The sequence below is a fragment of the Takifugu flavidus genome, chromosome 3, assembly GCF_003711565.1.
Source record: "Takifugu flavidus isolate HTHZ2018 chromosome 3, ASM371156v2, whole genome shotgun sequence".
NCBI classification, from domain to species: Eukaryota; Metazoa; Chordata; class Actinopteri; order Tetraodontiformes; family Tetraodontidae; genus Takifugu; species Takifugu flavidus.
This window is the reverse complement of record NC_079522.1, coordinates 7,332,222-7,345,536: the sequence shown is the minus strand read 5'-3', so window position 1 is coordinate 7,345,536 and position 13,315 is coordinate 7,332,222. Positions and strand designations below refer to the sequence as shown.

Below are 13,315 nucleotides of genomic sequence, written 5' to 3'. Positions count from 1 at the left end.
GACCCCTCTGACCCGCTGTCAGATGGGCTGTGGAGGCGCTCCGGACCCGTTTGTGCTGGGACCCTGCAGCGCGGGAACACGAGGCCACCGCACGGCCATTATTTAATGCGCTCGCACTTCTTGCACGTCACGTCCCAGCACTTAAGGTGGCGGGGGGCCGGCGACCCGACGGGGAGCCGCCGCTGCACTGGTGAAGTCGACAGCGAATAACCGTCCTCGGGAGTAGATTTGATTTAGCCCCACATTACGGTTTGTTGCCCATATTTTATTTAGACGGCCTCCCCCCAGCCTGACCCCGACGTGGCGGCGAGCAGAGGAATAAAAGGAGGCGATGGAAACGGCGAGACCGGGAGCAGAAATGTTTGTGCGAGGAGGGGACGGCTGAACCTCGGTGACCCCCGAGAACGGGCCACCGTCTTGGCTGGAGCGGTGCAGGTTAACGTCAATTCTTTCCCCGGGTGCTACGCTAACCGCCATCCGCAGAATTTAGGCGGGCGCCTCGCCGTGACCTCCGGCGCTCCATCACCACGGAGCTGAGAGGGAGGGGGAAAAAGGGCCTGCAAATGGAGAAAATGAGACAAATACTTGAAAATAAGACAAATCCTCGTGCACGTCGAAGAGCCCCCCCCCCCCCCCCCCGTTTTCACGCGGACAGCCTCGCTGCTCCAATTCATCTTCGTTCTCCTCGCGGCGGCGTGTTCAGGGAAGGTCAAAACCTGGAAAATAGGCTACACGCGAGGTATTTTGTCACCAGACACCCTTCACCTGCCTCCCAATACCGGGGAGACGCGCGCAACTGGGACGCGGCCCGGAACACGCGGGCGCGGGCGGCGCCGCAGCGGGCGTCCCGACGCATTCGCTCCGCGTCTTCGTCCCCAGAGACCAGAACAAGATGACATTTGAATGCGTTTCAAGTTTGGAGAATCGGGATTATTGTGAGTGTAGCGTGCACCTGAGCGTGTCTCCTCAGCACGCCCCCCCCCCCCAACCTTCCCGGCTCGGAGGCCGCATTGGCACGTGCGTCCGCAGCCTCCAGCCCCGCGGGGAGGATCCCGCCACGACGCTAATGGCGGGCTGCGTGGCATTTAGAGCAGAAAGGTGTGACATGCAAGGCTTCACACTTCCTGTCTGACTGTCTCGCACACATTTGCATACCCACCCCCCCCCCACCCCCCACCCCCCAGCATTTACAACGGCTGACCTTTGCACGTTTAGGCTGCCAAATGACAAGAGAGCGGCGAGAAGACGGCGCCACGCGCCTCACGCTCCCGCCCGGCCTCTCGCCTCTCGCGTCCCGACCCGTCCCTCCGGCCGCCGCTCCGTTCCCGTCTGTTTTCCTCCCTCTAAGGTGCAGACGACCCGAAGCGCTCGAGGTCGTTCTACCCTTTCTTGGATCCGTTTTCGCAGAAATGGGTTAAGTTAGCGCGCGTGCACGGCCACATCTGCTATAAATAATTAGCCCTGCACAATACTTATTGTGTCCAAAGTCGAGCGGCTCTAACTTTCTGCAAAAACTCTCCCTTTCAAGCCCGTTCAAAGTGCTCCCCCCCCCTCGTTTCTTGGCATTAATGTTAAAAGAAAGCAGCGCTGCCAAATCCTGTTTACTTTTCCCTCTCTTCCTTGGTCTAAGTGAAAAATCTCGACTTGGATAAAAGACTCAATGGAGCAAAAATAAATATTTGCCAAATGAATTTCTCAGTTTTCGCGGCGCTCGTTTCCGTTCCTTCCAGAGGGGTCAACAAACGGCGGGGCCGCTGTCGCCGCGCCGTCTCTGCCTCCATCTGCTTTTTCAGATCGCCGCGGCCCAAAAATGAGCAGAGCAGATTTGAAAGTTTGAGCGATGACCCGCTGTTATCTTTGTAGAGGTCAGCAGAGATTCCAGGCCACCCAGCTAAAACAACACACACACTCCCAGCGGGCCTCTTTTAATTCATCCATCCATTTCCACCTCACATGCTCTCCCTCCATATTTATTTCACCCCTTTTATTTTAATTCCCGTCCTTTCTTCTGTATCCCTACGCCCTCTTCCACCTGCCAAGCCTTTGTTGTTTTTTTTCTAAAGGATCTAATTTGGTATAAATGCTAATAGTCTGGTTTTGTTGTGGGTCTGAGTGTGTGTTTTGTTCCCATGGCGCCATATGGGACACACACACACTCACTTTGTCGCCCCCTTGAATCGGACAGAAATAGTCGTTCCTCTGTTTGTGATGGTGGCCACAGCCTGCTGGAATAGATCTTTATTCCGTGTAATTGTGTTGCCATAATTACCTCTTTTCGGGCAGCATTGACGCTACACACCGGGCGCTAATGTGTCGGTAGCTAATCCCAGATTTGCTTGTTAAACAGGCGTGTACTTAATGCTTCGGAGCGCAGTATTCCCACTTCCCGGCCTTCAGCCAGCGGGTCACATCCTCCTCGTCCTCCTCTGCCCCCCCCCCAGACCGCCTGTCCGTTTCCACTCTATGGAGATAAACAGTTTGTTTACTGCGAAGGCCATAAAGTCAACCACGGCAGAAGAGGAGGAAAAATCCGATCACATGTGGCTATTTTTACATCTGATCCTTGTAAGCTAGGAACGATAAACACACGAGGACCTGTGTGTGTGTGTGTGTGTGTGTGTGTGTGTGTGGTGGGGGGGGGGGGGGGGGGTGGTGGGGGCAGGTGTTTTGTGTCACCACCCTCCATCCATCAAGTCAAATAGGCGGATGACAGGAAGAACTAAAACAAATCTGTTGTTAAGGCATAGAATAAATGACCAATGACAAGTGTTTGTTGTGCTTGTGCGTGTGTGCGCCTTTGTGAGGAAAAGACAGGAATGTGGGTGTCGGTGTGCGTCTGATTTGTCTACACAGTATTTGTGTGTTTTGAGGGGGAACTGGAGGGAGAGATGGGAAAAAAGGCAACGCAGGATGGATGAAAGTAGCTTAATCAGGCTGCTGTTTATTGTTTCATCGGCTTATTTTATTTTTCTTGGTGGTGAAGATTCTGGTGATCGTGGAGACCTGCAGGAGTTCAGGGGCTCAAGTTTCGCACGAGCGTAGGCTTTTTTTTTCTTAAAGTCACTGGTGTATCAAACTACCTAAAATGAAGACATCTGCACCGATACCGATCTTTTTAATCAGGCCATAATAATCTCTTCTACGCTTCTCTCTGCTGCCCTCTTGTGGCTATGCTGTGTTTGTGTGCAGTACCGGCACAGGCCGGTGGGTGGCAGCAATGCGCATCATAGTCGCGGAATGATCAACGTGTGATAAGGTCTGGAGGGTTATGTGGGCCGTTGAACAAATGGTGGCGATGTAATGAATATATGCTGGTCTGACCGTTTATTCCAGTCTGGTTTATTTAATTTACAACACACACACACACACACACACACACACACTTTCTGCTTGACTTTCCTCAGCGTCACGTTCTTCTTCTTTGAATTTATTAGCAGGCAGCCGCGGCGTCTGTCACCACTCTTCATCCACACACTCTGCGTCAGAAATCGGCGTGCCCGTCACGCTGAACTGACCCGTGCTTCCTGAGGAGGAGTTGCTAGTTTGGCTCCTTCTACTCTTCCTCGTTTCTCTCGAGCGTCGACACTGGTTCCTCATGAAAACAGACAGGTACATCATTACTTTGTGCAGGCAGGATCTGCTCCCCCCCCCGACACACACACACACACACACATCTGTCATCTGAGGCCCATGTAGGAATTAACCACAATTACTCACACACACACACTCGCTCTGTCATTAGTCTTCATTAGTCTTTATGAGGAAAATTAGAAAGGGAGTTTCCTTCCAAACTGAGGTGTGTGTGTGTGTGTGTGTGTCTGTGTGTGTGTGTGCGCGCGCTGTCTGGGAATGTCTCTGTTCTCTTCACGCTCCTTCCTTTCATCCCTCCATCATTTCACTCAACCATTTTGTGTTCATTATTTCTCTACTTTCAGCACATTTTCACTCTTTGTCTTTCTCCCATCTTCCCTCCTACATTTTGTCTCTTTCCTGTCTTTTTTATTTCCTTTTTTTACATTTTCCTCTTTCCAGGCGCTGTTTGAAATATTTCTCTGTAATTTGCAACTTTCAAAACAAGAACAGGTCAAATTAGGTAAATTACCGCTGAGTAGATTTTACAGATGGATGCGCTTGACTACAAACTTTGATTTTCGATCCGTTTTGCAGGTCTGGTTCCTCAGCTTTTCTCACAAACCCCAGATTTGTTGTTATTGGATGTTTTTTATTCAGCGGGATGGTTCCATGATGGGGAAATCTTCATTCCGGACTGAGGAATGTCCTTCGCTGGGTTCTTGGGACTGTCCGTAATACATAATACATACTTTTTTTACTGAATATTTGAGGTCGAATTAAGGCAAAAAGGTGCCCAGATTGGCTCAAAGGCGTCTTGTTCTCTGCCCTGGACCGACCTGGTGGGGGGTGGCAGAAGTATGGAGGACATGAGCAACCTGCTGGCTGAAATTCTGGGCTGGTCTGATCCAGAACAGGGGCCTTCAGCAGCTCATCCAGGCCTTAACACCCAGCTGATGGTACCCGAGACGGGTCACACGGTTCCTGTCCAGTTCCTCCAGGCAGGAGTTGTTTGCGAGGCCTGATTCCGGACGGATTGGTGATCAATAATGGATACCTCCATGATGGGTCGCGCTTCGTCCTCTCACTTTTTACCTTCTCATTACCCGTCATCCCTGGCGTCACGCTCCATCATGCTCTCCTCCCTTCCTCCCCTCTCTTTGATTCTTTCATCTTTCCTCCTCGCTGTCACCTTTTCATTCCACCTTGTTTCCTCCTCCACTCTCCGTCCATCCTTCTTCATAGCTCACCGTTTCTCCTCCTCCGTCCATCACTCTGTGTTTCTGCCTCCATTAAGGGGAAATGGAAAAAGTGACATCAGCTATTTGGTAAAGCGAGAGAGATGGAAAGAGAAACAGAGGAGATGAAACGGGATGGACAGATGGAAGACAGAGATCAAAACAGTGATATTAGGAATGATCGGGAATGAGAGAGGGAATTAAATATGGTATGAGAAGGAGGAATGAGAGTGGTAGAGCTCCATTAGTGAGGGAGACGGTGAGAGAGACGGAAAGGTTTCACCTCATTAACCCCATAATGCAGAGTAAATATACAGTCTTAATGGAACATGGACTGTGTGTGTGTGTGGTGTGTGTGTGTGTGTGTGTGCGGGCATGTGTGTGTGTGTGTCCATCCGCTCACAAAATACATTACAGAATACCAAACGGCCCATCTGTAATACCAACAAGTCGGCTAGTTTTTAAGCTAACTCCTCACACGTGTGAGCGCGCCACAATCTCACAATGATCATTTTACACGATGGGAACGGGAGCAAAAAAACGCTGCCCGCTGAATTCCAAATACGGTGAAAGAGGCCGTCCCCAGTCCCTCCTTCCCTTTAGCGCCACGGGTCGATGTCGTAAAAAGCTGCCGGTGCCGTGGAGGAATCACCAGGTCAGAGGTCACAGGACCGTGTCCCGCCGGTCGGCAGCCAATCGGCAGCCAGCCGAGAATAAGCAAGCACGCGTGATGCAAACACCTTTTCAGACGCACGCTGAATCTGGATTCTGAGGGGGTGTGTGTGTGTGTGTGTGTGACACACCATAGGACACTATCATTATAATACTGTATATTTGCAGTCAGCTCAAATCCAGAGAACAGTGACAGACTGAGATCATCAGGAAGAATAAAACAAAACACTGAACGTTGCTTCTATCTACAGGAAATCCCCCAAGCCCCGCCCCCCAAGCCCCGCCCCCTGAACCCGTCCGTACAGAGTTCAACTAGTAATAAACAAAACACGCGGTGGCATAAACAAACTGCAACACAAGTCGGGTTGGAGGTCCCGTTGAGGGACCCCAGGAGAGGTTCTTCAGTCCACGGTCGGATGATTTGCAGCTCGTCTTTGAGGCGAATTTCTGAAGCTCGAGGGAAGAAAATTCCGACGTCCCCTTTTTAGGGCAGAAGGTCTAAAAATCACTCCGTTGTAAAATAAAAAAAAAAAGGGTTGTTTTAAGTTCAGCGTCACTTGATTTCACAAATTAATAGATAGAAAATACATTAAAAGCTGCGTTAAACATGTGGAGAGGAAGGCCTCTTCAGAGGAGAGCAGAGAGAGAGGGAAGAGAGGGATGAGTTCCAAAAGAGGAGGAGGAGGAGGAGACAGAAAGTGAGCGCTCAGGGGTGTACATTTGATACAGCATCACTTTTCCCATGCACTTTTTTTCAGTCCTTGTATGGAGGAAAAAATGGAGACAGAAATAGCATCCAGAGCTGTTTTCCTTGTCTTTGTCAAATGTCTTCTTCGTGTCCCGTCTTCCTCCGTTCCCGGCGTTCCGGACCAGTCCTGTGGGAGCCCGTCACGACGTCACCGGACCAGCTTTAGTCAGACTAAGGTCTGTCACTGGTCCTGTTGCGGTTCACCCCCCCCCCCCCCCCCAAATCACGACTGGGATGGTTTTATTTTGTCAGTTTTAGAAACAAATAAGCGAACGGTGATGGAAAGAAAAGGGAGAAAACAAATGCTGACGCCCCATTGGTCCAAATCAGGGGGGCGTGGCTCCTCCTAGTTTTCCCCAAATATCAAAGTTAGCTCGTAGAGAAGAGGATCCCACGCTGGGAGGGGGGGGGGGGGGAGGGTTCGTTGAGGTGGGCTGGTGGACTCTTGTGCAGGAGTGGAAGGGGAACGAGTGAAGTGATGGCGTCCTGTTCAGAACATCATTGGGGTCTTCAGAAACGCTCGGGATTCTGGGTAGGAAAAGCAAAAAAAAACGGCATAAGTTGGTACTCAAGAGGAATGCTTCTGAGTTTTAGAGATAATGTTTCATTTGTCTTAATTCCTAATCTTATAAGCTAGCTTTGTGGCTAGGTGTGGACCCTTGTTATGTTGCCATGGCGATGGCCACGTTAGCCATACCGAACCGCCCTTTCACCTCCTGCTGCTCCCTCCCATTTCAGTCGAATCCTCATTTTTAGCTTTAGTTTTTAGTTGGGGGGGAAAAGAGGAAAATACCGAGACGTAACGTATCGCGCCGGCGAAGTTAGCGGCTGCGGTTCCGTCACGCGGCGTCCTCGGGGCCGTTAACGCAGGATGTGAGAAGCGTTTCCCCGCCTAACGAAGCATCCGCTTCCGATCAAAATCTCATCCCTCCAATTTCGCCGGGCTCCGCGCGCCCTCCTTCTCATTTCACCTCCGTCCTTCCCCTTCCGCTCCCCGCGGTGCCGTTGCCGCGCCCGCCCCCGCACACTCGCCCGACGCACACACGCAGAGGATGGGAAACGCTCGCACCTTCCTCTCCCCGCGGTGTCATTGTTTTCTGCCAACGCTGCAAAGTGTTTACATTTCTGCATAACAGCAACCATAAAGCCCCCCCCCCCTTCTGCCCCGGTCTTCTCGTTCTCCTGCCCTCTGCTCCTTTCTTCCCTCATCAGTCCATCTTTATGAAAGAGGCCTTCACGTCAGGGGAAGAAAAAACTTTACTTCTTTCATCTTGCACTCTTCCTTCCCTCCCTCCTTCCTTCTCATCTCCTGCCCTCCCCTATTTTTATCGCTGCACGACCCCCCCTCCTCCTCCTCTCCTCCCCTTTCATCCCTCTATCCTACATTCGTCGTCCTCCTCGATCCCCCTCCTGTCCTGTTTCTCTGATTTTTATTTTTATCCGGGACCCTTTTGCTCTGCTCCGTCCTCTTCCCGTCCTTTCCTTTCGACTGCGGGTTTGTCCCACCACTCATTTGCCCCTCCGATTGCCCCGGCGCTGATAATTACCCCAAAGTCTTACCGTCCCCTAGCCTGTTAGCGTAGCATTTAGCTTTACGAATGCTCCCAAGGATGTCGGTCGTGCTTCCTGTTGTGACCCGGCACACTCGTTCTCTATCTGTCAGGATGAAATAACACCTCCCTCCGTGCACGCGCACCGTGCACGTTCCCTGTCCTGGTTAAAAAATGACGGTGACCTGCCTCGGTAAAAGTCTATCAGCAGGGTGGGGAAATGTCACCAGGTCTCGGAACAAGGTTACATTTTTCAACTTTCCCACCAGGAAATTGGTGCGCTCCTCCTCGTGTCCCTGCTCTCCTCCCCTTTATACGTTTCCCTTCTTTTCTCCCACCTGCGCCGTCCTCCTATTTCCCTCCTTGCATCCATCTTTCTCTCATCCATCCCGCTATCATCGCCATGGAGAACCTGACTGTGTGTGTGTGTGTGTGCACGCACATAGAGAATTATCATCCGTTCCCTTAAATCCTTCAACATTTCCTGGGAACATCTAACAGGAGACCATCTTTGTTGCCACAACGATCACGGAATTCTGAAAGGACTCAACGCAGCAGCACGTTTAATCGTTGTCCTCTATTCCTCCTCTTGCTGTCACCAATATTGTGTACAGCCAATTAGTCTTTAAACAATCAAGAGAAACCTCTCTCCCTCCCTCCTTCTTTCTCTCTCTACCTCCATCTCTCCCTCCATCTTTCTCTCTCTCCCTCCATCTCTCCCTCTCTACCTCCATCTCTCCCTCCATCTTTCTCTCTCTCTACCTCCATCTCTCCATCTCTCCCTCTCTCTCCCCTGCTCCTCATATTCCTTCTTTCTCTCCCTTTCTGATTGTAATGCGATGTCTTTTTTGGTATTCAGCAGTTTTCTCTTCACTTGTTAATTAAGAGAGTGGAAGGTGAGAGAGGCGGGGGAGGTGTGTGTGTGGGGAGGTGTGTGTGTGTGGAGATGTGTGTGTGTTCCACTGTAGGTGCAAAATGCTTTTATGGCAGGAGGGATGAGTGTGTTTGTCAATGTGTCTGTGTGAGCAAGGCAGCAAAGGGGTCCAACTGGACCAATCAACATTAATGAAATCAGGTGTGTGTGTGTGTGTGTGTGTGTGCGCGCGTGTGTGTGTTTTGGAGTGCTTGGCTTGCAGAAGAGAGGGGATCTAAAAGGGGTCTAAAGAGGAGAGAGAGCTAATTAGAGATCCGTGTCTTACCAGAGTGAGTGTGTGGATCAAATACACACACGCGTGCACGTACTCCCTCACACACACACACACTCAGGTAGAGAATACACACACGCAGAGGGAGCGTGTGCTTGTAGATATTAATTTATACACACGCAGAGTTTGAAGTGAAGGTTTTCAATGTCAGGGAGGACTGAGCACAGCTGGTGGAAACACGATGACACGTGCATACTAACACACACACACACACACACACACACGTATTGTACTTGTGAGGACCATCATCGGCATAATGGATTCCCTGGTCTCGGAGTTTTGTGCTCCGTGCCGTCTCGTATGGACGTGAATGTATTTTATTAAACGTAAGCTCAGTTTTATTGAAACATGCTTTTTTAACGGGGGCCCAGTCACGTCCCACTGGGATGGAACACAGATCCAGTCAATGAAACATTTCCCAACACACGACATCAAAGGGAGGCCAGAGCGTCTCCAGGTCTGCTGAGTGTCTGCGCTGATCTAACCTGGGCCCCAGCACACACATGCCCACCATGTGTGTTAGCACCTCCGTCTTTTTGAGCACTTTTATACCTGCTAGTGTGTGTGTGTGTGTGTGTGTGTGTGTTTTGCTGGTGTACCTTGTACAGCGGCGTTGTCTTGCTGGTTTCCATTAAGTTCGGGTTTGTCCTCGACTACAGCGGAGTCTGTAAGACAGGACAGTCTCAACCAAAGGACACCTTTGACAGACCGGTCCGGTCGGCGTTTGTGTTAAATATTGTTGGGGAAATTCAGCTTTTGTCATCTGTGATCGTTTATGTAAAGGATTTGGTGGTGCCTTCAGGGCCCTTTCCACATAAAACTCCTGAGGTTTTTGTGTTTCTGCTGGAAGTTGCCAGATTGCTGCCTGGTTGACGTGCAGCAATGTTCATGTTTGATCATCATTAATAGCATTAGCTAACATGCTTCTATTGTATCTATTAACAGCACTGTATTTATCAAACTCCCAAAAAGGCTACATCTAAAGTGGCATAAAAGAGGGACAATCATATTTTAATGCATTGGGCTTTAATGCAGCGATGAAAGCATTAATAGTACAGCTTCACCTGAGCTAAAAGTCTGGTTATAATAACAGAGAGTAAAGAAGACAAACATGCAGTACGAGCTATTAGGTGCCAGTTTTTGATGATGCGGGAACAGGAAATTGTCATTAAATGCTTAAATCGATGGCTCAGCATGGCTACTTTCCCCTGACGGTGTTATCTTTGGGTGAAGGAAGTGTTTCTAGCGTCACTTTATGGTGCGTCATACCGTTGTTGTTGTTGTTGTTGGCGTGCAGCGGCTCGGGAGAGGGGGAGGATGAGGACGAGTGTTTGAGGGCGTCTTCCACCCGTTCCCTCCTCTTTGACTCAAACTCCAGGGCCTCCTGCAGCTTCCTCTTGGCCTTCTTCTCTTTCTTGAGGCGCTTCTGGATGGAGGCTGTGGAGACACAACGGGGTTATTTCCTTCCACGCCGTGGCACAGGCGCGCGTGCACGGCGGACGCTCGCACCTCTGCTCTGGAGCTCGGAGGTGAGCTGCCGTTCCAGACTCTCCCTCATCTCCCTCTCCCGATACAGCTCCATCTTCAGCTCCCTCTTCTCCGCCTGGATCTGCTTGTCCTGCACGCGGGCGTTCTCCACCGCCACCTTCAGCAGGCCCTGAAGCAGACGCCCCGTTAGTTTGCGTTTGCTCCCAGTCAGCTCTTAATGGTTGCGGGGGGGGGGGGGGGGGTCTGACCTGTATGTTGGTGAGCAGGGTCTCCACTGACGAGAGGCCGTCTGCAAACAGGAAGGGAGCGGGGAACCCAGGGGGGAGGGCCTGTCCCAGCGGAGACTCCTCTGTCATCAACACAAGTTTTCACCTCTTTAAAACGCTGCACAAACGGCTCGACAAAGTCGGGCTTTTAGATCACGTTCGGCCCCGCGCACGTGTGCGTGCGCCAGCGTGGCGCAAAGTTCACGAAACGTTGTTTACTGGGGTATAAAAGGCAACGGAGCGGCTACGGAGGAATCAATTACTGTAACCACACTCGCCACAAACAACGCCGCGCTCGTTAGTATTCACACCACCGTGCGGGGCACTAATTGGCAGGGATTAAAGACATTCTCCACCCTGCACGTGTGTGTGTGTGTGTGTGTGTGTTGATTTTGGGTGCGTCACAGCGTCTGATCAGGCCTTAAAGCCGAACACTGACAACTGAGTTAACTCTGCTGTGAAATTAACACTGATTAAGATGCACTCTCTCACCACACACGCCATCTCTCCCCCTATCTGCCTCTCCTCCGTGCATCCTGTTACTCTTGCCTTTCCTTTCTATCTCCCTCCATCACCTTTCACCCCCCCCCCACCCTTGAATGTGCGTCATTTACTTCCTTTCCCCAGTTGATAACTTGTACTGCAGCTATGCGAAAATGGCTGGATCTAATATTTCTAGTTTAGGATGCTATCGCCCACGCTGCCCATTTAGCACCATTTAGATAAAAAGCTGATTCAGCCAAAGGTCAATTTCGGACCCGTCTGGGGTTAATGGATCCGCTCGCCCGACGGATGAAGGCCAGTCAGAACGTTTGGTCACCTCGACCACGACAGCTAAATGCCAGGAATATTCAAGGCTGATTGATGCCATCGGGCCTTGACGTGCACGATTTAAGGATTGGATGCCGATATAGAGCAGAGGGACGTTTACACAAGTTAAGTTAGCATCTCGCGGTAGGAGCAAGCTAACCAGAGTGAAGGGGAGGGTGAGGAGGTGTTCAGAGGAGGATTAGCTGGAAACTGAAAGTGTTACAAGAATGGAGGGGGGGTGGAGGGAGGCGTCTTCCCCCCACACGCTTTTAGAGGGTGACCTCTTCACCCCTTTTAGCCGCACCTCCTTCACTTAGCCTGGCGTGCTCCCTCGCTCCATCTATCTAACCCTCCCTCCTGCTCTGATTGATAGCTCAAAGACAGGTGATCAATAGTCGGAGGGGGCGGGACATCCCCGTGCCTGTGTGTGTTTGTGTCCAGCTGGGCTGATTCTGGGGTGTGTGTGTGGGGTCGTATTTGTCCGGTGTCAGAGTGAAGCGGGTTAAAGGTTTGGGGTTAGCTGAGTGATGGATGATGGCTGCTTCCATAAGTGTGTGAGATGCTTGTTCATTGTCAGGTGGGAAGGTGTGTGTGTGTGAGAACCTTTGTCTTTAGCTGGTTTCTTGATGGGGACAGCAGGGTTGGACAGCGCCCCATCTGCATCAGCGGACACCGACCCTGTCGGAGCGAAACGGTCAGTTTAACCAAACATCTGTGTGTTTTGTCCCATTCAAATCAATTTGTCGTCTTAAACCATCTGTATTTGTGTTCTCGCAAAACATCTGTGCACAAATTAGCCCCCTAAAACTTTATAAGTGCCCACCTAAAACCACCTGCCTCTCCTTCCGTCTCCTCCCTTCCTCCCTCTCCTCATCCCACACATCCTGCCCTCTTTTTGCCCTTTCATCCCATCTTCACTCTATCCCACCCTCCCTGCCACCTCCTCCCATCTTCCCCTCCCCTTTTCTCCCTCCCTATCCACCCATAACTTCATACACCACCACTGCTGCTGCCTTTCTCCGTGGTGTGTGTGTGTGTGTGTGTGTGTGTACCCAGTCGTTCTGGTGAGCTGGAGGCTGAGCTGCTGGGCTGCGACTGCAGGGGTGTGTTGGCCTCGTCCACAGATGGAGAGAGGGATGGACTGTCACACACTCTTTCCTGGACAGAAAGAACAAATAAGCTGTGATGCAGCGGGGCTCCTAAAATCTGACGTCCCTCCGAATCACCGCTGGTGAATAATCTGAGGAGTTCCTCTGCAAATAAACTAAAAGTCCACCTGCCAGGACATTCGGGGGGTCTCTACCTTGATGACTGGTGCTCGGTGTACGTGAGTGTGTATCTGCTGGGCTGCGGCAGCCATGTTGGCGATGGTGTTGAGGTGGTTCATCTGCGACATCGCCATGGCTACAGATGCGGGGGGCAGCCCCATGGGCAGCAGCGGGTGGGGCATCATCATGAAGGGCAGTTCTAACCCTGAGGGAGACGGGGAGAAGATCAGCCACTTGGGAAGCCGGTATTTGAGCGGATCTCCTCTGCAGACGGCGTCAGATTAAACACGTCCTAATTAATTTAGTCAAGGCGACGCGAGGAGCGTGAACGGCGCCGTCTGAACTCCTGTTGAACTTCACTCAGGGAGAGAAGGTGTCATCTGGGTGTCACATGTCTGGCTAATAAAAGTTGACAACGCAGAGGGAGGGGGGCAAGAGTAAGAGGAAAACACGGGGTCAAAAGGGCAATCAAGTGGCAAAAGGGCAGTTCTTTCAGCCAT

At 51.2% G+C, this 13,315-nt stretch overlaps 1 protein-coding gene across 3 annotated transcripts in view; it reads right to left on the bottom strand.

Moving 5' to 3' along the window:
• Positions 1–5,623: 5,623 nt before the first annotated feature.
• LOC130522137 (dachshund homolog 2-like) overlaps positions 5,624–13,315 on the bottom strand; it is a 41,131-nt gene continuing 33,439 nt past the window's right edge. Inside the window, exons 5-12 of one of the 3 annotated variants that reach the window (XM_057026189.1) lie at positions 12,851–13,020; positions 12,600–12,705; positions 12,151–12,225; positions 10,720–10,820; positions 10,493–10,640; positions 10,253–10,420; positions 9,583–9,648; positions 5,624–6,756 (exon numbers count right to left, since the gene is read on the bottom strand). In XM_057026189.1, the coding sequence (XP_056882169.1) occupies positions 6,719–6,756; positions 9,583–9,648; positions 10,253–10,420; positions 10,493–10,640; positions 10,720–10,820; positions 12,151–12,225; positions 12,600–12,705; positions 12,851–13,020 (872 nt within the window). In that variant the 3' untranslated portion in view covers positions 5,624–6,718. Of the gene's footprint in view, positions 6,757–9,582; positions 9,650–10,252; positions 10,421–10,492; positions 10,641–10,719; positions 10,821–12,150; positions 12,226–12,599; positions 12,706–12,850; positions 13,021–13,315 lie in introns of all 3 variants that reach the window. The other 2 variants (XM_057026190.1, XM_057026191.1) reach the window with 2 other exon arrangements.